Source organism: Protopterus annectens, chromosome 4.part0 (genome assembly GCF_019279795.1).
Source record: "Protopterus annectens isolate FY-2018-M chromosome 4.part0, PAN1.0, whole genome shotgun sequence".
NCBI classification, from domain to species: Eukaryota; Metazoa; Chordata; order Ceratodontiformes; family Protopteridae; genus Protopterus; species Protopterus annectens.
Genome location: NC_056733.1, coordinates 1082381803 through 1082406537, shown reverse-complemented (window position 1 = coordinate 1082406537; position 24735 = coordinate 1082381803). Strand labels below are relative to the sequence as shown.

At 38.7% G+C, this 24735-nt stretch overlaps 1 protein-coding gene across 1 annotated transcript in view; it reads left to right on the top strand.

Moving 5' to 3' along the window:
* The window catches only part of LOC122799755 (UDP-glucose 6-dehydrogenase-like), a 174596-nt gene that overhangs the window by 53087 nt on the left and 96774 nt on the right, over positions 1–24735 (top strand). The window contains exons 4-5 of the mRNA XM_044069027.1: positions 2928–3128; positions 6350–6547. Of these exons, the coding sequence (XP_043924962.1) occupies positions 2928–3128; positions 6350–6547 (399 nt within the window). The remainder of the gene's footprint in view (positions 1–2927; positions 3129–6349; positions 6548–24735) is intronic.

The following is a 24735-nucleotide window of genomic DNA, read 5'->3' as shown; positions in this document are numbered from 1 at the left end:
ACATCCCTACCATAGCAACTACATTATCAGTCCATTCACTTGGGCAACTCATTCCAAATGAATAAATTACTCAGTAAGCAAAATGACTGATCCAACTGGAAGAAGAACAGTGCTGAAAAGTGGCACCTACTTGTCATGTGTGAAGGGGTTCTTGCTACCTGTGGCAGCTATAGCTGGGAAACAGTATAACTGAGGGGTCTGTCAAAATCAACTTTTTCAAACTCTGTTCATTCAGACTGGGGAGGGATAGCCATGCTGTTATTAAGTGATGTAGTTTATCTCAAGGTTTGGCAACACTGGAATAAGTTAATATTTTATAGTGGCATGCAGGGGGCACATTACACATGGAATTATTTGGTTAAGACCAAATGAGCTTCATTTATATCAGCTTTGATGAAACCAACTAGATCTGGGATGCAGGTGTATGACTACTTTTTAATAAACAGACACACACATCATGGGTCATATAATGTACCATGCAGCTGCTAGGTTAAATAAATAAATTAATTTGAAATCTAGTTGCACAAAGCAAAGCAATCTGACATGTCATATGCATGTGGTAGATTTTCATACTGTTTTACTGATGCTTTGTCTTAAAACACAGTTAGTGACATAGAGGCATCTGATACATATATATATATATATATATATATATATATATATATATATATATATATATATATATATATACTCATTCTTGGGCATGCAATAGAAACTCTAAAATGCCTGTAATTTTATGTGGAATGTGTGTTATGCATTTCATGTGGCACACTTGTAATCACAATGTAGTATTTTTGAAGTAATGTATGCTAAAGTGCAATATATTTTTAAAGTAAGGGAGATATCACAAATAATAATATGTGAATAATAGTAATGTTCATGCCTTTATAGGAAAGAAATCTACTGGGGATTGTGTGTCATGTGATACTTTCTTTAGAATCAGTCTTTAGCATGCTACCTGTATATGGCCGAGCCACTTTACATGGCAGTCCTTGACTATGTATATAATTTGGGGACTTTGGGAAGGGTCTGGTATAATGGTTAAGGCTTTTACCTCAGAAATGCAAGACACAGATTTTGATTCTTACCTCTGATTATTAGGGTCTATATCAGTTCATTGAAACATCTGAAGTTCGAACACCATAAGTTCGAATTTCAAACCATTAACTGCAAAAACATTGAAGTCTTAGAATAAAAAAATCGCTGTTCCAAGAAACACACACACAACACAAGCACACCAAAAAAACATCAATCCACACACTCACACTCAAAATCCTACATCTAACCCTACACTAAACTGTACATACACTACTACCTATCTACTTACCTTAACCCAAACCCTAAACCTAAGGTCTGTCAATATCACACACTCACCTGACCTGCGCCGTAACCCTAACTCACCTATCCCACCCTAACCCTAAAGTCTTTCACTGTCACACACCCTACCTCACCCTTGCCCTAACCTGTGCCTTAACCCTAACATCCACACAATCACACACTTACCTGACCCGACCCGAAACTTCCCACCACAGTCCTGCTAATTGTGAAGCCACTGAAATGGCCCACCGAATTCTTTCCCTGGGAAAGAATTCAGTGTTCCACGGCTTCGCAATTACCAGTGTTCGAACTTTACAGTTTGAACATCTGGTATTCGATATTCAGCCATTTCGACAGACTGATATAGACCCAATTATTAGATAGGCATGGAATAATCTGCAGATTAATAGTCTGTTATTTGCCTATGAACAAATGCTACACAATGTGTTACACAGTACTGTCTTTAAAGATGTAATCTTTTTATATCTTATATTTTTAAATCTCCTGACAGCCACTCAAAAGGTTTTCTCAACTATAGAAGCCTGGCTAAATAATGCACAATTGCTGTTAAACCTCCCAAAAAACAAAATATTACTTTTCTCCACAAAATAAGCAGATATACAATTCAGGATCTTCTCTCTAGATAATACCAAAGTTGAAATTGTGAACACAGCAAAATTATTAGGTATAACTATTGTTGCTAAGCTCACCTTTGAATCACATATTCTTAACACAATAAAGAAGACTCACTTCAAACTAGGGAAGCTATACCATCACAAACTTTATCTAGACAACCACACTAAAATTAAATTGGCCACTACCCTACTCATCCCTTCCCTTCTGTATGGCAGTGCCATTTTTACCAACCGTCACTTAGCAGTAAAATGTAATCCTGCTATTATAAACTAGCTAAATTCACCTCAGGTAAGCCTTAACCATACCCACCACTGCCATGCCATCTCAGATTTGAACTGGCTTGAATTTTCCAACTTTCTCAACTATATCCAACTAACTCCAACACATAAACTTATTTTCAAACCCGACTCCTGCCCAGCACTTTGCTCCATTACACAACTCAAACTGAGTGTTTGAAAAACTTTAAATCCGCATTAAAAACCCACTATCTAGATAACCCGCATTGCACCTGCAAGATCAGTAAACCACCTTAATTCTGTTCTCTTCTTACTTATCAAAAGTGAGATATCATATGGCAAACCACATACTGAATGGTAATCAAATCTCTGCATAACTTAATGTATTCTAGAAATATACTATAATATGTCTGCATTTATTAGACAAATTCTCTTTATTAAAGTACACTGTCCAAAACGTTTTCCTTTTAACTCAAAACAGCTGAATTTGTCCTGTACATATGTAACTTTTGCAAACTAGCATTGTCAAATTTGTAATTCTCTTTAAAATTAAATTTTTCCTGTAACATATATAACTTCTGTACTATCTTGTTAAATCTGTATTATTTGTGGAACATTTCTCCCTGGACCTCCACTGAAAATGGGTTATTCCACCCAGTGGATTTTCCCAGTCAACAAACATCAATAAATAAATAATTTATGTGTAGTTAGTAATAATGATATTCGTTTTTTCCTCAGGTGAACACACCCACTAAGACATTTGGAATTGGTAAAGGGCGGGCTGCAGATCTGAAGTACATTGAAGCATGTGCCCGTAGAATAGCTGACCTGGCATCTGGCTTCAAGATTGTGATAGAGAAGAGCACAGTGCCGGTGAGAGCATCAGAAAGCATTCGCAGAATACTGACTGCCAACACCAAATGTAGTCTGAGCTTCCAGGTAATGTGGAGCTGTCATCTTTATTTCAGACTGGCATTTAGACGATTCTTGCTTTCCTTTTTGTGTTTTTTGTATCCTTGAAGCAGCAAGTTGTAAAGTAGTAGTAATGAACCTAGTTTTTATAGCAGCCACAGTAAAAGAAATTCGTAACACCAGAGGGTCTGGGTCATGTTATGATGTGCTTTGTGTAAAATAGGCAGATTTAAAACAGCAAAACCAACCATCACGTCACTCTATTTATTTATTTATGATGCCACTGCAAGATCGAGATTGTCTAAAACTTGGGCGATAACATTTAAGTAAAAAATAAGTCCTGTAAGGAAATTTCTGTGAAGTTTTGCATACTTTCTTTGAGATACCATATTACATCTATACAGCATTTGCTTTTCAGTCATAGTAATCTGTCTTTTTCAAATGTTTATAGTCTATACTTAGAAATAGTCTGCTTTCTAACCTGACATCACTTTTTCTTGTCCTGTTTTTGATTCAGTTGATAGTCCATTTCTGATTTCACTTGATGCGTTTGTTTTTACATATGTATATGTGAAGATAATTTCTTTCAAACTGGCATTTAGCACCCTCACCTCATATTACTTGCCTCTTGTTCTGTTTTTATTCTTTTTTTTAATTCAGCTGATATATTGCTCATTACTGACCGTGATGCATCATTGTTTTAAATGTGTTAATGGTGGGGGTCTTAACCTATCATGGATCTCAGTAACCTCAAACATCACATCAGTAATACAGAATTTTGCATGATTACTTTGCAAGATTTAATGCCTCTCTTAACAGATGGGTTCTGGATGGTATTGTAAGCATTATGAGTGCCTATTTTTTCTTCAAGATGTGTGTTCCATACAGGAGGTTTCTTCAGTTGTATGACCAGTGTACACTACTGCCTTTTTGGCCTTTGTTCTCCCTTAAGGGCTTTCATGAAGGTGTTGGCCATGGTGGTTTAGGATTTTTGTCACACTGAAATACTAATGTTCCCATCTACAGATGAATGGCTACTTATAACCTCCTCCTCCTTTGCAGCCCCAAGAAATGTTTTGGATCTTCTCTGGTTTCAGTCACCTGACTCATCTGCAGATAGAAAGTGTTGTGTCCAGTTCAGATACATCATTTTCTTTGGCAATGTGCTAGACCTTCATCATCTTTCAGGCATCTTCCCACCAGAGAAGGCTCAGAAGTCCAAGAAAGTGATCTTCTTGATTTAGACACAATACGGGCTCAGGCCTTTTCTGTTTTATATCTGCTAGGGGAGTCATGCAGCTAGTAATTTCTCACCCCCTTCGCTCCCCTTCACATGTGGATTTTGCAGTGCTCTGTATGAGTTATAGGTTGCATTGCTACCACACTATTGCAGGTCTGCTTCTAGTATTGCAGTTCTAATGCTGTTTCTTGGGGTGCTTGGTCTGACCTTACAGTTTTGGATTATACTGTCCATTTTTCTCCTCCTTTTTTTTTGTTAGTTTCCTGATACTGGATGTGTCAGTGAAATGTTGGAGTACAGAATTGTATCAGCACTAGACCAAGGACTATGCAGTACAGCAGAGAAGCACTTTGATGTTAGTCTCCTGGAGTGGAGGACAGTTTTGTTAAAGCTGTATTCTCAATTGTACCTTTTGATACCAGAACTGCTGCCAATGCAGCTGGAAAACTAGGGGGCAATCTAAATGGGGGAGGGGGCACATTATTACTGCAAACACCCTTAGTTACAGATCTGGCTCTGCAGAAACTCAGGCTGTGGTTCAGAAGGTCTTTTATTTGTGAGGTATGCAAAAATTCAGATAGCTTTCTATCAGAAGTATTGCAACCCTGACCCAAATTCTTTTCCCTCCAAGAGGACGCTGGGTTCCAAACATGCTTTCTTTTGAACTGAAAGAGGTATTTACACCTTTGTTTCCCCCTTTCTTGTCTTGTTATTCAACCAGACCATGGATCATTCTTAACAGCCCTGAATGGTCTCACTGAGGTTACGTTCCTGTCTTGAAGGTCTTAGCCTCTGCAGAAATGAAATCAGTATGAATAGGGGAAATCCAGTTTCTTTGGAGTGATTGAAGGCATGGTTCATTTGACAGAGCTATCCAAATGTTGAACTTCACAGAAAATAATTTGAAAATACTTCGTAGTGTGAGGTGCCTTCCATAATTATCTGGGCCGTCAAGTCCTCTCTGCATCTGTACTTAGTCACTCTGATGAATTATCTGCCTATTTCAGGTAGTTGCTGGAATGGGCCCATGTTTTTCCATCATTAAGTCTATATCTCTGTCCTTTCATCCTGACTTGATTTATCAGTTTTTTTAAATGAAACCACATCCTCCTACTTCACATCACTTCCTCTTCAGCCCATTTCTGTCCTTCTGCTTTCCTGTGCTGTGTTTTTGTCCCACATACCTGCACACTTCTAGTACTTTAGTTTAACACATAAGAAACCAGTCATACATTGCAACATGTACGAATGCCAATACTACATTCAAGGTCAGAGTTGAGTCTCAGTGTGTGCTAGTTACTGTAGCGGTGTTTGTTACATTTGTAGCGTGCAGCTTGTTACATTTGCAAAAGGATAGAAGACCAGAGCACCAGATGACCTAGCTATGACTCTTTTTACATGCACAAATAGTAATACTAGTTTCCAGTTTGAAGTACATATTGTACAGCTGCTTATAAGGGAAAAAAAGCAGAAATGTGGTAGAAGGAAAGCCATAATATTTCATTTGTAGGTGTGATAAGTTTTATGTATGCAGTCATACAGGAGACAAAAGGTATATATACAACACAGTCTTTCACTTGACCTTTTCACAAGAATTATGTTGTAGGCTTCAGGCTCAGATCCAGCAACTTTATTTCTTTCTGCCTTGTACAGCTGTAGCATGTACTGGTGCATATTTTGTCAGCCTTGTGGTTTGTGACGTACATTTATAGCCAGCACATATTCTTTATGACATGTCCCAGCCACTCGTTTCATTTAGTTCTTAAAATGTTTAATGAGTGTTTCAGGACATCTGGTTCTTTCTTTACCTGATGTTTTAGTTATAGTTTACTTAGAGAAACTTTATTGAGTGTTGCTTTTCTGTGAATGTGAAAAAGATGACAAAACTCCACAGGGAGAATGTTTATATTACTTCCATAAATCAGTAATCTATAGAGAGAGCTACAACTTACAAAGTTGTCATTAAGTACAGTTGATCACTTCATTATTTGTTTATCTGTCCTGACAGGTTCTCTCTAATCCTGAGTTTCTGGCAGAAGGAACTGCAATTACTGACTTGAAGAATCCTGATCGAGTTCTTATAGGCGGAGATGAAACACCAGAAGGCCAACAAGCAATTAAGACATTAAGTTCTATCTATGAGCACTGGGTCCCCAAAAATAAAATCATCACCACCAACACCTGGTCTTCTGAGCTTTCCAAACTGGTATGACAAAGGGTTTTTGAAGTTTTATCACTTAAATTATAGTTGTTTTCAGTGTTCTGCAAGATGCAAAACCCTGTAGCAAGCTCAGAAGTGGTATTTTTCTAAAAGCACCTTTTCCTGATAAAATACAGTATTTGATTTTTTTCTTAGAAGGGTTTCAAACAGTGGAATAGTACTGGATACACAACACGGAAGCAGTGACTGCTTTGAGAGTAAACTTGGACAGAGTTTTGATTGCTAAAAGAATTTGGGTTATTTGAACTGTAGATGTGAATGATCAGGTGTTTTGGAATAAGCAGTGTCAGCGACAGAAAGACTGTGCTTGTATTTTCACGTTGACAGATGTGTGTGTGTGTGTGTGTGTGTGTGTGTGTGTGTGTGTGTGTGTGTGTGTGTGTGTGTGTGTGTGTGTGTGTGTGTGTGTGTGTGTGTGTCAGTGTGTGTGTGTGTGTGTGTGTCAGTGTGTGTGTGTGTGTGTGTGTCTGTGTGTGTGTGTATGGCTCTGTTTGGAGGGTGTGCATGTGTATCATACACAGAACCCTATTTATTAGCCTGAAAAGGGGGTGCATGCATTTTGAATCTAAAATTTGATCTGTTGTTGAACCTTATCTAAGGTCACTCATCACTTTCATATTAGGACATAAATAAACAAGTATTTTTTTTCCAAAAACATTTTTATTAAATTTTGTTAATAAACATGGACATAAAGTATTACAAATAAACAATATAAAATATAATAACTATTTACACTATATACAAACATCCATGATAAACATTTGTTTTATCTAAGAAAGGTAATCAGTATTTATCTAACACTCTCTCCAATTTTTGGCAAGCTAGTCTTGTGTGTGTTACATTTGGTGATCTCTGATAAATAGTTTGCATTTCTTTTTTACATACAGTTTTTGCTATTGAAATAAACTCAGTAAATATAAGATATTGCTTATTTTTCTAGTTCAATGTAATTATTTTATCAGACCACAGGGCTTTTGTGAAATGTCTAAAATAACTCCAGTATTGTGTGAGAGTTCTACATTCGATGAACAAAGAATATCACCACACCTCCAGCATTTGCTACTCTTTATTTATGATAAGATTCTGTGTCTCTGGTGTAAAAGCTTCTATGAATAAATCTCCAGGTATATAAGTCTCCAATATAAAGATGATGAAGTGTTTTGTTCACCATTAATCTTTATGGAGTAATTCCAAAAGGATTTTATATACAGGTCATATGCTTAATTTATGTTCAATGTTCATCGAACTGCACCATATGAATAGTTGTATCAATCTTGGTATAATATCAGTTTCAGGATTTATTGACACTCTCACTTTATTTTCAACAAACTGTTTAAAGATTGAATACAGAGCCAATTATCTTGACAGACATTATATCTGGCTAAGAGAAAGTTCATTGGTTGGGTGTTCTTATTGTCTATAAACTGGTGCCAAAATTTTAGATTATTCTCTTTAAGATTCTGCATCTTATTGATATTGAAGGTATCTAGGCAATCTGGTGTATAAGCTATGGGAAATGTAATGAAAAAGGTGTTCTTTAGACTATAATTATTGTTGATTATATTTTTGAAAATATAAAAATTCCAAAGTCTAGGTCCGGCGTCGGTTGCTGTTGCCTCTTCCCTAATGTCAGTGCGCCAGGGGTATAAAAGATGCAGCCAACGCCATTTTCTTCAGTCTTTCTTGCCGCGCGGTGCCCGAAGCAAAAGCAGTTCGCAAGTGCCGATCGGCCGACTCCTAAGATTTTCAAATCCAAATTTCAGAACCAAAGTCTTCATTAAGTCTTCATTAAAGCTAAGTACCCCATTGGGGAAACTTTTTTTCTTGCTCCAGACTGATGTCAGAAAAAGTTAACAATTGTATTTCTTGTGGGAAGCAAATACCTCATAAGGATTTTCACTCTTACTGTATTCCTTGCCTAGGCCCTGATCACAACGTTGCTAGCTGTCAGTTTTGTGCTAGATTTAACCAACGCACTATCAAGTGTCGGTTCGATTTCGCATTTCATTACTTTAGCTGAAGATTTAATTATATAATGCCGTCGGAACAGCCGACAACCAGAGTTTACAAAAAATGAAAGGACAAGGATAGGCATCCGAGGTCCAAAACCAACGAAGAAGCCTCTACTAGGCCAGTCGCTGGTTCTCAGTGAGGCGCTTTCGCAGCCCCTGGCGCCAGCTACCTCAGAGCCACAGGCTGCTACCAACTCCCATGTGGAGTCGACTGGGCCTCTGGATACTCAAGGTATTGGACACTCAGAAATTATTCCCTCAGATGGGTCCGGAGCCGCTGAGCAGGCATCGGCTTCTGAGGGTGTCTTCAGTCCTACACAACTATATATTAAGCCTTCTTCAGCTTCAAAGACAAAGACTAAAGCAGCTCTAAAGACAAAGAAACAAGTACAGCATTCTCCTATTCAGACTTCCATGCCTAAAAAACAGATGCTCAAAATGGCCGAAGACCTAATTACTTTGATCAAGGGCTCCCATCCCCCTCCTGATAAGAGGCCTAGGCAAGAGATAGCGTATGTTTTTTCTGATCAGGTATCTATTTCCTCGGAGTCCCTCTTCTGAACAGGATTACTCTATGCTTCCTTATGAGGATTCTGATGCTGAAGGATCACAAAAATGCCAAACTCCACAATAAGGCAAACAGCTCAAAACCAAAACAGGAAACTAGCTCCACAAGCGAACAGCAACATTTAAGTTTTTTGTACTGGAAGCAGTTACCCAAGGTGTCAGGGGTGGCAATTGGGGTGCTTTGTTATCTCATAGAGAGACATGTTGGCAAATTTCATTGGAATCTAACAAACCTCCTGGGTTAAATGATTCCATTTCCATCATGCCATATTTAAAATTGAAGGCTGAACAACTATGATTCCTTCATTTATGGTAGATGGTCATGGCAGGTGGTTATGGGTCAAATTGTGTTATGTCCAACTGTTTTTGAAATAATATATTTCATACCTTTCATTTTAAATTTGAGGTAGCTCGTTTTATATTATAAATATATTGTATTAACACATTAGAAAAGGTTTTTAAATTATGCATTTATTTTAACATTATTGTATGGTCACCTTTGTAGTGCATTTTTGATTTGTGGTTACTAAAAACATAATATGGATTTATTGGGGCAGGGTATATGCTGCTAGCAATGGGCTTTTTAGTTTGTACAATATTATTGTTGTTTTATTGACATAAGTGTTTTCAAACAGAAGTTTTTATTAGTGTAGCACGTCCTTATGATTGTCCTTATGTAATATTGTTTTACAAGTAAGGTTTATGTATTGATAGTTATTTCACTTTAAGTAAATTGTTTAAATAATTATTTAATTAACAAGCTGGATGTATATTAGGTGTGTAAATGTATAGGGCTGTGTCTGATGAAGGGAGCTAGTTTCCTGTTTTGGTTTTGAGCTGTTTGCCTTATTGTGGAGTTTGGCATTTCCCGGTGGTTCTCCGTGCCTGCTTGCTGTGGTCCTTTTGTGGTTGTTTGTATTTTCAGCTTTCCTTAAGATGCTGAAGAATCCATTCATTCAGCCTCTCCTCCTGAGGACTATTCTTTTGGGGAAACACTGCATACTATGAGGGAGCATTTCCAATGGGAGAGCCAAGATTATTCTGAATCTAAGAAAAGGCTCAGAGACTTTCTGCTTCTTCCTCAGCACAGACCCCTGGCTATTCCACCTGTTCTAGACATTGTAGATGTATTTTCAGAGTCCGGTCTGTCCCCTGACTCTCTACCCCCTGCACCTGCTAAGCCAGACAGATACTACAGGGTCCTGGATTCTCATAAATTCCTATATAAAAACCCCGCTGCTGACCCAGAAACTATATCTCATGGTCCCAAGGGGGTTAAAGCTTCCACTGCAAAAAAAACGTGTCCCCTCTGATAAGGATTCTAGGCTCTAGACAGATGGGGAAAAAAGTTTACACTTCTGCCACCCTGGCTGTAAATGCTTTAAATTGTCAGTTTCATATGCTTAAATATCAGCAATATTTAATGTCACTACTTAAACAGAAAATGTTGACAAATACTGAATGTTCAGAGAACAAGGAATTGCAGGATTTATTGCATGCAAATGAACAAGTGGGAAAAGATACTTTGCAATGTGGTTATGATTCACTGGAGGCCTCTTGCAGGGCCACTGTTACAGGTTCTGTTATTAGAAGGCATGCTTGGTTAAAGGAACAGAAACTGCCTGATCATGTTAAAGCAAAATTATTAGATGCACCATTACAGCATGATACTTTGTTTGGTACTAAAGCAGAAGAGGTGTTGAAAAAAATGGAGGATAAAGTAAAATCCATGCAAACAGTCAAGGATTTCTTACAGGTACAGCCACCCATGTTTAGCAGGAACTGGCCTTCTAAAAATTGGTCCTTTCCAGTCTCAGACAGACCACAAAGAGGCAGATACAGGCATCCCAGAGGCAGATCTCAGCCCCAAGGCTCATATAGGCCTAAACAATGGGGCACTCCTACCTCCAAAAGCGGAGAAGACAAATCACAACCTTACAGGAAACAGTCCCAATGACTTTCCTCTACCAGTTCCAAGCAGTTTTCTTTTGACAGCCCCCTTAGAGGGAAAACCAGCACTTTTCTCATCAAATTGGCAAATGATTACCCAAGACAAATGGGTCCTGAACATAGTGTCCCAAGGCTACAGGTTCCATTTTCACACTCTACCAAGATCAAAGGGCATGCCAGACCTGCCACACAATCAATGGGCAGAGGTACAAAAGGAAATTACAGCCCTCATGGACATGAGGGCCATTCAGCAAGTACCACAACAAGAGCAGGGACAAGGATTTTACTCCAGACTTTTCCTAGTACCCAGGAAGGACAAAACCTGGAGACCAATTCTGGACCTGTCTCTACTAAATTCATTTCTGGAAGTTCCAAAATTCAAGATGTTGACTCTACAGCAGCTACTGCCCATGCTGGGCAAGAGGGCTTGGCTCGTAACTTTGGACCTAAAAGGGGCATACCTGCATGTCCCAATAAGACATTCTTGCAGAAGATACCTCAGATTCATAGCTGGCTCAATGCATTACCAATTCTCTGCACTGACCTTTGGCTTATCTACTGCACCCAGGGTCTTCACAAAATGCCTGGCACCAGTAATTGTGTTTTGCAGACAAAAAGGAATTCAAATATATCCCTACTTGGACGACTGCCTAATTCAAGCAGAGAACAAAGATACTCTTCTAAAGCATCTGGCATTTGTAAAAAGATTATTAATTGGCCTAGGGTACACAGTAAACGAAAATAAATCAAAACTAATGCCCTCTCAAGAGATAATTTTCCTGGGTGCAAGCTTAAATACAACTGCCCAGATGGCTTATCTCATGCCAAACAAGCAAAAAAATCTGACTACTTACTTCAAGAATTTGGCAACAAAAACCCACTTATCTGCAAGGAAAATCCTGCAGGCCTTGGGTTTCATGGCATCCTGCATTCTACTAATTCCATTTGCCAGACTGCATATCAGGAAACTACAATGGTATCTGAAAAGTGTTTGGACTCAGCATTGCCACAGCCTGGAGACAGTAATTGCACTCATTCCCTGCCTACAACAGGAGTTTTGATGGTGGGCAGAAGCCTGTCACCACAACAAGGGTCTGCCATTCAGTTTACCCACAGCCAGACAGACACTGACAACGGATGCATCAGATTATGCCTGGGGGGCCCATATGGCAAGAAAATGTATTCAGGGCACATGGCCTGCAAACCAGATGCATCTTCATCATACCTCTCAACCTGGAAACATCAAAAATCTGGACAAGGCCCATGAAAAATAGGTACAAATCTGTACACTGATTAACATCTAATTTGCATATATAATTACATAACCCCACCCACTCCAATGGCATTGTGGGATACCAACTTTCAAACACAAACTGAAGAACAGGCAATCAAAACATGGCACCAGAGTACCCGTCCCCTGCACACAGCCATTACAATGTCCCATTAACTGGCTATTTCGCCCCATTTACCATAAACACTAATGTGTGCATACCGCTTTACTTCTACAATGATTATTTGGATTTTATTTTTACAGCACAACAATGCCCAAACACTAACAAACATCTGTTAAACAAAGCAATACTGTCTCACAATGAAAATAGACTTGGAATTAAAACTTCTCTGCCCTTGAAACTCACATTCATTGAAATAGCATTAAAACCCACACCACATCCAAAGAAAATGCAGCTGGCCAGTGATGGATAAAGGATTAGCAAAACTTTGGAGTACAGTAAAACGGTTTCTATAAAAAATATGTCTGGAATAAGTTACAAAGTAGGAAAGAATCTGCTGGCACAGTTACCTTAATTAAAAATGCAGCAGTACATGGGGCAAACAAAACTACTATGGCAGGACAGATGCAGTTCTATATCACACATTAATGTCACATCAAATTAAGCAGGCTGAATGGCATTAGAAAGATTAAACTTAAGTGGCCTCAAGTAATGTGGTGCAACCAACTCTTGCCCAAAGCGGAAGGGACTCATCACAATGCATGCCTGAGCATTAGAAATGTCACTAGTGCATGAACAGACCTTTATCCTGTACAATTATGCAGTGAATATCTACATTAAATTTCTCCAAGTAAGCTTTAGAAATAATCCAGCACACAATGCAAATTTGCAGAGCACAGATCACATATGAGCAGCCATCACTGAACCAGAATCTGCTTTGAGTAAGCAAGGAATCCAATTACAAACCTGGGTAACCACCTTTACCAGTTAAAACAAGTTTTTTTAATTAAATACTAAGTGCCAATGACAGACTTGCGTATTCTAAATACAAGCACATCTACAGAACTCCGCATCAGTGGCACCTCAACATCTTCACTTAAGAGTCAGGAACAAAGACAAAAATAGTGATGGACAAATGCCCATAATCAGGGACATTTTGCAATTAACAGAACAGGTTTTATACCAAAATGCACTTTCTGAAGAATAAGCATGTGACTCTAATGTCAGGCTTTGTCGACTGACTTCAATCCTTTGTGATTTACCACAAAGTCAAAAATTGAGAGACAAGACTGAGAAAACTTTTAGCTATAAGAGTTTGTAACAAGTGACAAACAATTACCTGGCATCATTTTTTTTTATTTCCTTCCTCCCATATCTAAAACCATCTACTCGTGTGTACAAACAACTCTGCAGGCACTTCACTAAAACATGATTATAATGCTACTTCTGGCTAAATAATAATTCAGCAGTTAGCTATCACAATGTGTATTCAAATTTCAAACCACATTTCAATCTTTTTGATTATTTGTTTTTTTCTGTTAGTTTCCTTACTATGAAGAACTCCTACACTTTCAGACCTTCTAAATCATTAGGCCATAAACTCTTACTGGTAGTATGATATTGTTATCGAGCTCCCAATGTTTTTCCATGCTGTCTTTGAAATGCCACTAAAACAACTAAACACCACTAAAGGAAATTCCACAGAAGCTATCTTGGGGCATTACAGAATATCTGGTTTGGAACATTTAGAGTAACTGTTGTTTACACACAAAATACAGGCAGTTATCATCCAGATGTTATGCATTGCACATTCTTGGTATCAAGTATTAAGTAAAACCGCTGCATTATATCAGTGTAAGATATCAACCTGTATAAATTCAGCTAACCTCCTCCTGGTCCTAGCTTACAGACAGGCTGAGACAGCATCTTTGTCTTAGGCTAAGTCAGTGTGCTTTATACTGCTTAACAAAGAAAAATAAAGTGTCAAGTCTGTTATCCCTTCTCATTAACCTAGCCATTCCCTAAAATAAAAAAGTCATATTACCAAGAAGTTCTTCAACGTCGCATCAGCGATAATAGATCCTCATCCAGCTCGTCCATAGTTTTTCACAACCGTTTGCTGATGTTCCCGCTCGCATTTGAGCAGCCAGTCATGCCAGAAATGCGTGAGCTCCTTGGGCTCAATTCCAACAGGCTGGTAGGGGGAGCTGACATCATCGCGCAGGCTGGTAGCAATGAGGGAGCTGACGTCATCGCGTACGTGATGACGTCAGTCCTAATGCCGCGAAAATTAAAAAAACAAAGAAAACAAAAGAAAATAATCGGAACTGAAGGGGTGCCACTCGGGAATCGTGGCACCCCTTCATTTGAACCCCAAAACTCGGTAAAAACCGAGTAATTCGGCACGGTTGAGAGGTTTGATCTTTACATCAATCAAAAATAGATGCTAGCTGTTCAAAATGCCCTGACAGCTTTCAAGGACCTGCTTCATCCAGGACAGTTACTGATAAAGACAGACAACACTACAGTCATGTGGTACATAAACAAGCAGGAAGGTACATATTCCTACCCCCTCTGCAGACAAGCAATGACCTTATGGGACACAGCATTGGCTTTTCAAGTTCACCTGCAAGCACAATTCCTGCCAGGAAAAACAAATACTCTGGCAGACGAACTAAGCAGAAACCTCATGGATCCTCACGAATGGAAACTGGATCCACAAGTCTTCAGCATGATAATAAAGAAATGGGGATGCCCAGACACATATCTATTTGCCTCCCCTCACAACTGTCAATTGAAGAAATTTTGCACAAGGATTTATCACAAGCAAGCATGGAAAGTGGACGCCCTATCATTCAGCTGGAAAAATCTAACAGTATATGCTTTTCCCCCACTGCCTCTCCTTCCCAGAGTACTCCTAAATGTCAGACAAGAGAAGCCAAAAATGATTCTGATTGCACCAGACTGGCCATGCCAGCACTGGTACCCAATCCTAAAGAGCTTGTCTCAAGGTCCAGCATGGATATTGCCTCAAACTTTTCACTTGCTGACCCAACAAAGCAATCCGATCCTGCACAGCCAACTCAGGACCTTAAATCTGGCAGCATGGCAGATAATGTAGCCATTCAAAACACTCCTCTTTCAAAAGCTGTTATGGATGTTATCTTGGAGGCCAGGAGGCCCAGTACCAGAAAATCTTATGCAGAAAAATGGAAGAGATTCTGTACTTGGAACCAGGAACAAGGCATTGACACATCTGTACCAAATATTTCTCAGATTTTACAATACCTAACTGAGATGCTGAACAAAGGCCTTTCTTTCTCATCAATTAAGATTCATGCCTCTGCCATTTCAGTGCATTACAATATGGAACCACCTATCTTTTCTCATCCTTTAATAAGGCAGTACCTCAGAGGTGCCAAAAACATTAGGCCTCCAAGGAGAGCACCAATTCCGGCCTGGGACCTCAATTATGTTTTGGAAAAACTCACACTGCCTCCTTTCGAGCCAGCATCAACAGCAGATATAAAATTCTTATCCTGGAAAACAGCTCTGCTCCTAGCCATAACCTCTGCAAGGCGAGGCTCGGAGTTACAAGCACTCATGGCTGTGGAACCTTTCATCATTTTTCATCCAGACAGGGTTTCTCTGAGGACAAACCCTACATTTATGCCTAAGGGGGTGTCCAGTGTGGCCCGCAACCAAACCATTCACTTGCCTACCTTTTACCCAAATCCACAGAACAAGGGTGAGAAAATTCTGCATTCTTTGGACATACACAGGCAGTTGCACTTCTACTTGGACAGAACTAAAGCTTTCAGAAAGACTGAGCAACTTTTAGTGTCATATGCTATAGGATCACAAGGAAAGGCTATCTCAAAACAGACTATTTCTAAATGGATAGGCCATTGCATCCGTTTCTGCTATTTTCAACATGGCAAATCAGTGCTTAAGGGCATTAGGCCTCATTCCACAAGAGCAGCAGCCACTTCAGCAGCCTTCCTCAGAGGAGTACCAACCAAAGAAATCTTAGAGGCTGCAACTTGGAGTTCAGTGCACACCTTTACAAAGCACTACCACTTGGCTCTCTACTCTAAGTCCAGAGCAGGCTTCGTCACTGCAGTTCTGCAGGGCCTCATAGCCTCTCCTAATCCTATTTAGCCCAGCCACCCAACCTCAGCTTTGGGATTCTACCCAAGAGTAATGACTGCAACAGTGAAACACGATGAACATAGTACAGTTGTGTACCTACCATAAATGTAGATGTTCGAGTGTATTCACTGTTGCAGTCCAGGTTACCCACCCACCATCCCCCTTCTGTTTGCTGGGACTTATCTGCACTTCTCTATCCTATACAACCTTTTTGGTGTATTTGCTTGTAGATGAAGGAAATGTTATTTTTGTGCATGCATTTCTTATTGGTATATATTTCAGCCTACCTATTTGGGGCACCTGACATCTGGGGCAAGAAAAACTGAAGAAAATGGCGTCGGCTGCATCTTTTATACCCCTGGCGCACTGACATCAGGGAAGAGGTGACAGCAACCGACGCCGGACCTAGACTTTGAAATTCTGGCCGACTGAGGGTAGCCTGCCAGCAGAATAACCCAAGAGTAATGACTGCAATAGTGAATACACTCGAACATCTACATTTATGGTAGGTACACAACTGTACTTTACTGAGTTCTCAGAGGAAGTTATATGTATTTCATGTAGTTGTTTCCAGCTAGAGGTGTATGTGGATGAAATCCAGTGTAGTATTATGTTAATAATAACAGATTTGGAATATAATTCTATGCTGGGAAAGCCAATCCCGTTACTGTCCCAGGCTCTAACATGCCATTTGTAGGCTATTCTTGGCTTCTTTGGGAACCATAGAAAAGTTAGTAATAGGGAATCTATTTATTTAAAGATTTTCTTAGGAGGAGGTAAAATCAATGATTGTATGTAAAATAAAATCTTGGGCAAAATAATCATTTTTATTAATGCAAGTCTGTCTTCCATGGTGAAAAACATTTTGTTCCACTTTTTAGTCAAGTGACTGATTATAGCTACCAGTTTAGTGAAGTTAAATGTAATAGTGTCATTCCATTTATTCTTAAATACTTATTCCTAGATAATCTATCTTATCGTTTTCCCAGTTGAATGTATTGTATTTTTGCAAATTGCTATTTATTTTCTTATTGATTAGAAGTGTTTTGGTTTTATTTTGGTTAAAACTGAGCCCTGAGATTTTTTCCAAATAGAGTTATGGCATTCATGATATGTTGTAAAGAGCCTTCTGTGTCACTGGATGTTAGTAGAATATCATCAGCAAAAAGCTGAACTTTTGGACAGTATCCCTCATTAACATGAAATCATTTGATATTTGGATTATTTCTAATAAATGAAGCAAAAGGTTCCACTGATAAAGCAAAAAATAATGGGGATAGAGGGCAACCTTGACTAGTTCCCTTAGGAATTTTTACTGGGGATGATAGACATGAACCAATCTTAACAATGCTTTAGAATCACTATAAATATTTAATATCAATTTAGTGAAATCTGAAGTAAAGTTAAATTCTTTAGGGATTTTTTGTAAGTATGACCAACTAAGGGAATCAAACACCTTATCAATATCCAGACTAATAATAGTTAATTGTTTCTTGCTTTTGTTTGCAGTGTCTATTAGAGCTAGTAGCTTAATAATATTGTCGTGTACTTTTCGATGTAAGATAAAGCCAGTTTTATCAAAGTGTATTTATTTATTTATTTGTTTAGTTTACATATGTTGGCCGGGAGTGTAAGACTGGATACTAGTCCATTTTCAGCAGCGGCCCGGGGAGAAACGCTCCAAGGAAATACATTTTTTACAATTTACAGACAAAACATTAGTAGTTAACACTTGATAGACAATACATTATAAAGTCAGGCTACACAGAGGTTAGTATAAAGTGATCACATGGTATTCACTTTTGGAACATATTCACTGTCTGTTAGCTACATAAACCATTCCATGACTCTGCAAGATAATTACAATTCTAATACAAAGCAAATAAAAAGACTTTAAATGAAAGACAAGATAATTATTTCAGTCACTTCCTCTATACACATAATTTAAGGCACATAGCTGGTCTGTCCCGTAATGATCTAACCATTTGTAAGTGTAGTATGAGTAAGATGTAGCTACTTTTTGATGTCACATAAATATATCTTCATGGACAGTATAGGAAAGTAGCTCCTAACTAATAGTGTAAATTAAAGTATTAGCCAGGGGTGATACAGGAGCATAGTTGGCTATTCATGAGGTGCGCTTTAAGTAGTTTCTTGAAGTGGGTTGGGGATTTGTTGTCAGTTATTTGGGCAGGAAGGGAGTTCCAGATTTTAGAAATATAGTGGCTGTAGACAGATTTGCCAGCTTCATTGTTAAATTTGGCAACCTTAAGGAGGTTTTGGGTGCTTGATCCTAAGGTTCTGGTAGTGGTATAGGATTGGAGTAGGTGTTGTAGGGATAGGGTGCTGTCTGAGTGATGTATTATTTTGTGGGCTAGGGATAGTTGATTGAGTTGAAGGAATAGTGGGAGTTCTAGCCATTTGAGTTTTTTGAGGCAGACACAGTGATGTGTTCTAAAGGGTGAAGATGTGGCAAATCTGGCTATCTTATTATAACAGCTGTCAAGTTTGTTAGGTCAGTTTTGAGGAGATTGGTAAGCACAGGAGAGGCATATAGTAAGGTGGATATAAGGTGAGTCCTGGCTATTGCTATTTTGGAGTGGTCAGTGAGATATCTCTTGTTGCGATAGAGTAGACCGATTTTTTTACGAACTTTTTTTATGGTTGTGGAAATGTGTAGGTTGAGTCTAAGGTGATTGTCAATTTCCACACCTAGCAGTTTTGTGTGATTAGTGGGGGTGATTATGGTATTATTATTTGAGGAGATTGTAAAACTATGAGAGGAGGGCATAGATCTGTGGGAGCTAAAGAGGAGTAGTTTTGTTTTAGCTGGATTAAGAATGAGGCTTTGATTGGTGATGCAAGTTTTGGCTTTGGAAAAGCATTCCTGTGTTTGTGAGTGAAGGAGGTCTATTGTGTTGGCTGTGCATATTATGGTGGTACCATCTGCATATTGTACTGTTGCGGCATTGGGAATGTTGGATGGGAGTTGGTTGGTAAAAAGGGTAAAGAGAAATGGTCCCATGATGGAGCCTTGGGGTACCCCTAGAGAGACAGGCAGTAAGAGAGAGAGTTGATTTTGACATTTTACAGCTTGTTGCCTGCCCTCTAGATAGCTTTTGAACCACGAGATGGCAGGGATGCTAAGATTTAAGGAGGATAGTGAGTGTAGGAGTTTTTTATGATTAACCATGTCAAAAGCTTTGGATAAGTCTAAAAATGTGGCTGATACGAGTAGTGCATTATTTCTGTGATTCTTGATGGTGTTAGTAAATGCTGTTAAGTGTGGTGGTGGTGCTGTGAAAGGGTCTAAAGCCATGTTGCTGTGTAGATAGTAATATGTTGTCTAGTAGGTATTTCATTAATTTAATGTGTATTACTCTCTCTAGAAGTTTTGATAAGGGGGATAGTATGGCTATAGGATGATAGTTATTGAGTTCAAGAGAGCTACCCCCTTTGTGGAGTGGAATAATATGAGATATTTTCCAAAGTTGGGATACTTTACATTCGGAGATGGATCTGTTTATTAGGATGGAAACAGGATATGCTATGACTTTGGTGGCTTTTTGTAGGTATTCATTGGGTCATTTATCAGTGGCTAGGGTTGTTGGTTTGAGTTTTAGGAGTAGTTTTTGTATAGTTTTGGTAGATACTGAGTGGAAGCATAAATTGGGGCTGTTAGTTGTTTCTGGTAGAAGGGGGTTTTAGTGGGGGTGGAGATGTTGGAGATTAGTTGGTTGTTTGCAAGGGCTTGGCTAGTTTCTGTAAAGAATTTGTTGAATTGAGTGTGGATATTGTCTTGGTTATTTCCTGTTTTAGGGCTAGGGATCGATGTTTTCCCTGGTTGCAAGGCTGAGTTAATTGCTGCCCAGAATTTTTATGGGGCTGTTTATATGTTTGTTCTGTAAATTGTGATAGTAGGAGATTTTATCTCTTTTGATAAGTTTTTTGGCTTTGTTGCACAGTTCCAGGTATTTTTGTTTATCTGAGTTGGATTTACTGCTATGAAAACTTGTCCAGGCTTTGTTTCTATTTTTGAGGAAGGCTTTGGTATCTAGGGTTAGCCAGGGGGCATGATTAGTTTTAATTCTAGTGGTTCTGAGAGGGGGCGTAATGGTGAAGTATACTTGTGAAGGTTGAACTGAAGTATAGAACTGCTTCATCAAGATCTAGTTTTTTTGGGTGGTCCAGTTACACCTTTTTAGATCATTGGTAAAGTTGGGCAGGTTAAAATGTTTTTTATTTCTTATTTCTTGGATAGTTACCTGGGTTAGTTGGGGAGTTTTTGATCTGAGTAGAAATGTGGCTTGGTGGTTGCTGAGGGTGTCTGGTATACACTCAGCTAGGGATATTTGTGAAGGATGGGATACAAGAATCCAGTCTAGTTGGATTTATGCTTAGTTCTCTTGTCTGTTCTTGTGGGGGAGGTTATGAGCTGGGTTAGTTCAAGTAGGTTGATGTGGGTGAGTGGGTTTGACTGGAGCAATAATGCCAGTCTTTATTAAGGTCTCCTAATAGGATATTTTCTTGGGGGAGGGAATCAGATAGCCATTCTAGGAGATTTTCTGTAATGGAAATATTATTGCCTGGAGGGATGTAGCATCCTATGATGTTTATATATTTATTTGGATTAAGTTTTAATTTAGTGAGAGTGAGGTCAACATTTCCTAGGTCTTGAGTTGTTATGTCTAGTTTTTTCAAGGATGAGGTGAATCTTGTACTGTATTACTACTCCCCCACCTCTTTTTCCTAATCTGTCACTACGAATAATATTGTAGCCAGGTGCTGCAATTTCATTATCATGGTTTCCTGGTTTAAGCCAGGTCTCAGTCAGTATGACTATACCTGGTTGATAGAAGGAGAGTAGTGCATGAAGGTCATGGACTTTGTTTAGGATACTTCTAACATTTAGGTGTATGATGAGGAAAGAGTTTTTGACTCTTTGGAGTGGGGTATTATTCAAGTTGGGGTTTGAAGTATTGGTAGTTAGTGGGCCTGGGTTGGGGTGTATGTCACCACAATGTATGAGTTTTGTTTTTAGGTAAAATAGAGTTTGAGTAGTTTATTGAAGGTCTTATGCTGCTTTAACCTAGTTAGAGACTGCATGTGTGTTGGGTGCATTCTATGTGTGAGGTAGTGGATAAGGGAAGTTTGGTAGAAGTATGGGGGTAGATGAGTATAAAGGTTGGTATTTAGATTGTTGGGGAAGTGGATTTACTTGGTAGGATAAGGGTGCATTTAAGTTTTGTGTGGTAGTTGGTGATGGAGGCTAGTAATGATAGGATAGAGATAAATAAAGAAAATAGTAAGAGGCATGTATGTGAGGGTTTTGTTAGTGGAAGCATGCTTTAGTATAGGTGGGTTGGTGAGGGATTAGATAGGGAAGGTATACTAGGGAGTGTTGAAGACTGGTTCTGAGGGTGTGTCTAGGTTAATTTGGTAGTGTGGTGTGATAGGTGGAGTGGTATGAAAAGGGGTGGGCATGGCTAGTGATGGGTGGGGTGTACAGGTATAAAAGTAGTTGATGTGGGGGAGGGTGGGAATGGGGGTAGGGTAGGGGAGCAGAGTGAGCCTGAGCGTAGTGAGGGCGAATGGAGCGGGGATCAGCCGGGCTGCAGACGTCCTGCAAAAAACAACCAGGATCAGCTTGCCCAGTTTAACAGGCAGGTCATTTAACATATACTATAAACAGATAATGCTGTCAAATTGATATATGCATTTATCTGTTATTGTTGTTTCTTTTTCCTTTTGTGTTACATATATTGGTTAAAAACAGAGATGTATGTCTGTATGGGTATGGGCAAGGGCAGGAATGGGTAGACCTTGAGGATATTTGTAAAGATAAGACTTTAAACTTTAGAAATAGCAAATTTAAAGGTTGGATTTCTTAGGTTTTGCTGCCATCTAGTGGTGGATGTCGAGAAGCGCATATTTGGGTAAATAAAACTGGAAGGTGGTCAATATGCATGGGTAATGTGACTGGTCCGTGCGGTGTTTGCTATGCAGTAGTAAGACTTATATAGATAACATAATAAAGTAGAATTAGGTAAGTAATGGGTATATTTAACCTACACTTCACAATTCTTTTAAAACACAGATGTCCTTGTAGTTTGTAGGGATGGCAGTAAAATTCAGGAGATGTAGCAGGCTTTGGGGTCAGCAGAACAGGAAGATGCCTGTTCACTACAGTAGTCTTGTTAGCTGTAAGATAGGCAAAATCAACAATTAGGAAATGGCTACGCTAATAGTGAGGAGAGATGAGTGAGTGTGGTAAGCCAGTCTTAAGACTGGGCTACACTACTTCCAATTAGAGTACTATGGCTTGGAGTGGGACAGACTGGTTTCTAGTAATAGGCGTGCATACATAAGTGAGATACAGCACATATAATCAGCTCCCAAATGAGCAGCAATGCAGATTCAACATTTAGTATAGGAACACATTTGCAAACATGAGTACAATACATGCAATAGCTGCTGAATTCAGTTAACACACTCAAGCTAATACCCTTCCTTGTATTCAATAAGGTTTTGGTCTCATGGCGCTAGAGTGATAAGTGGGTGAAATACCACTTTGTAATACACTACATATTAACAGCATAGTCCTGGACTGAGACTCTTCATTATAGCTTCAGTATGTGCGAGTGGTTCATACCTTTCAAGTCAGAAAGATGTTAGTGGTTATTTACAGAGTACATACAGCAGTAATATTCCAGTTTGATGTGGAAATGCAGTTTTTAAAAGTAGTTCTATCAGTAGTCAGTGCTCATTTAGCTCATTGGAAGTAGCGTTGTAGCATCTGTATATACGACTGGCAGCTGCCAGTCACAAGTTAAAAAGGACACTATTGATTTTTTACAGAGTGAATATAGCAGTACTATACCAGCTTGATATGGAAGTAGACAGCTTACAAAAAATATATCAGACATCAGTGTTTAATTAGCTTCTTGGAAGTAGAATATTAACATTTGCTTACCGGCAAGCACAGACCGCAGGGACAGTGCAATGGCTGGGAAGGGGAGATTCTGTCTTTTAAAAGTGGCGCCACAAAAGTGGGCTACTATATATAGATTCCTGTGGGGAGGAGGGAAGGGGTAGTGTGTGTAATTGGGGGAGGTGATAAATGAGCTGGCCAGGCTGCAGGCATCCTGTAAAAAACAATCAGGATCAGCTCGCCCAGTTTAGCAGGCAGGTCATTTCACATATACTATAAACAGATAATGCTGTCAAATTTATATATGTGTTTATCTGTAAACAATAGTAGATTGGGTAATATATTCTTTAGTTTTTTGGCCAGGATCAACATGAAAATTTTATAATCAATATTTAACAATGATATGGGTCTATAGGATGCACATAGTTGGGGGTCCTTACCTTGTTTCAGAATGGGGGAAATTATTGAGTACTTCCATGAGGGAGGGAAAATTAAGTCTTGTTTAACCATGGAGAATGTGTTTAATAATAACTTTATTGTGTGCTCTGGAAGAATGTTATATATTTCTGGGATTATCCCATCTAACCTTGGGGCTTTATTATCCTTCAGATTTGTAACTTGTTCTTACACTTCTGCTAAGGTTATTTGTTTATTTATGGTACTATTTTATTGTTTTGATAGCTTAGTCTTGATATTTTCTTGTAGAAATATATCTATTACATCGTCTGAATCTAGTGGTGATTGCATGTCATTGATTGACCGATAATGATTTCTAAAGGCTTCTAATATACCTCCTAAATCAGTTGTTCTTTTTAATGTGTTATTATTCTTGTATTTAATTTCATTAATGTGATTTTGTTTATTAATTTGTTTGGATCTGATAGCTAGTTTATGTAAATGTCTAGGGTTTACTGAATAGGACTGTAGTTTAATCTTTTCTAAGCTTATAGCAACCTTATGATTCAATATTTCTAAATATTTGTGGTTTAGCTTAGAAATTTCAGTAAGTACTGCATTATCATTTGATTTTAAATTTAGTTTTAACTTATCTACTTTGACTTGTAAATCAAAGTTCCTTGTCCCATTCCTTTCTCCTTTGAAAATACCAAGCTTTAACTCCACTAAAGATGTGAACTTTTAATGCATCCTAGAGTGATATCTGTTACTTCACCATTATTGTTGTTTTCCATAAATGCATTTATTTCTTTTGATAACCACTCCTTAAAACCTTTTTAAACTTAGTAACATAGGCTGGGATTCTTTGAAAAATTATCAGTCAAGCTGAACAAAAAGGCATTGTGGTCAGAGAGTGGACATGACTGTATTGCA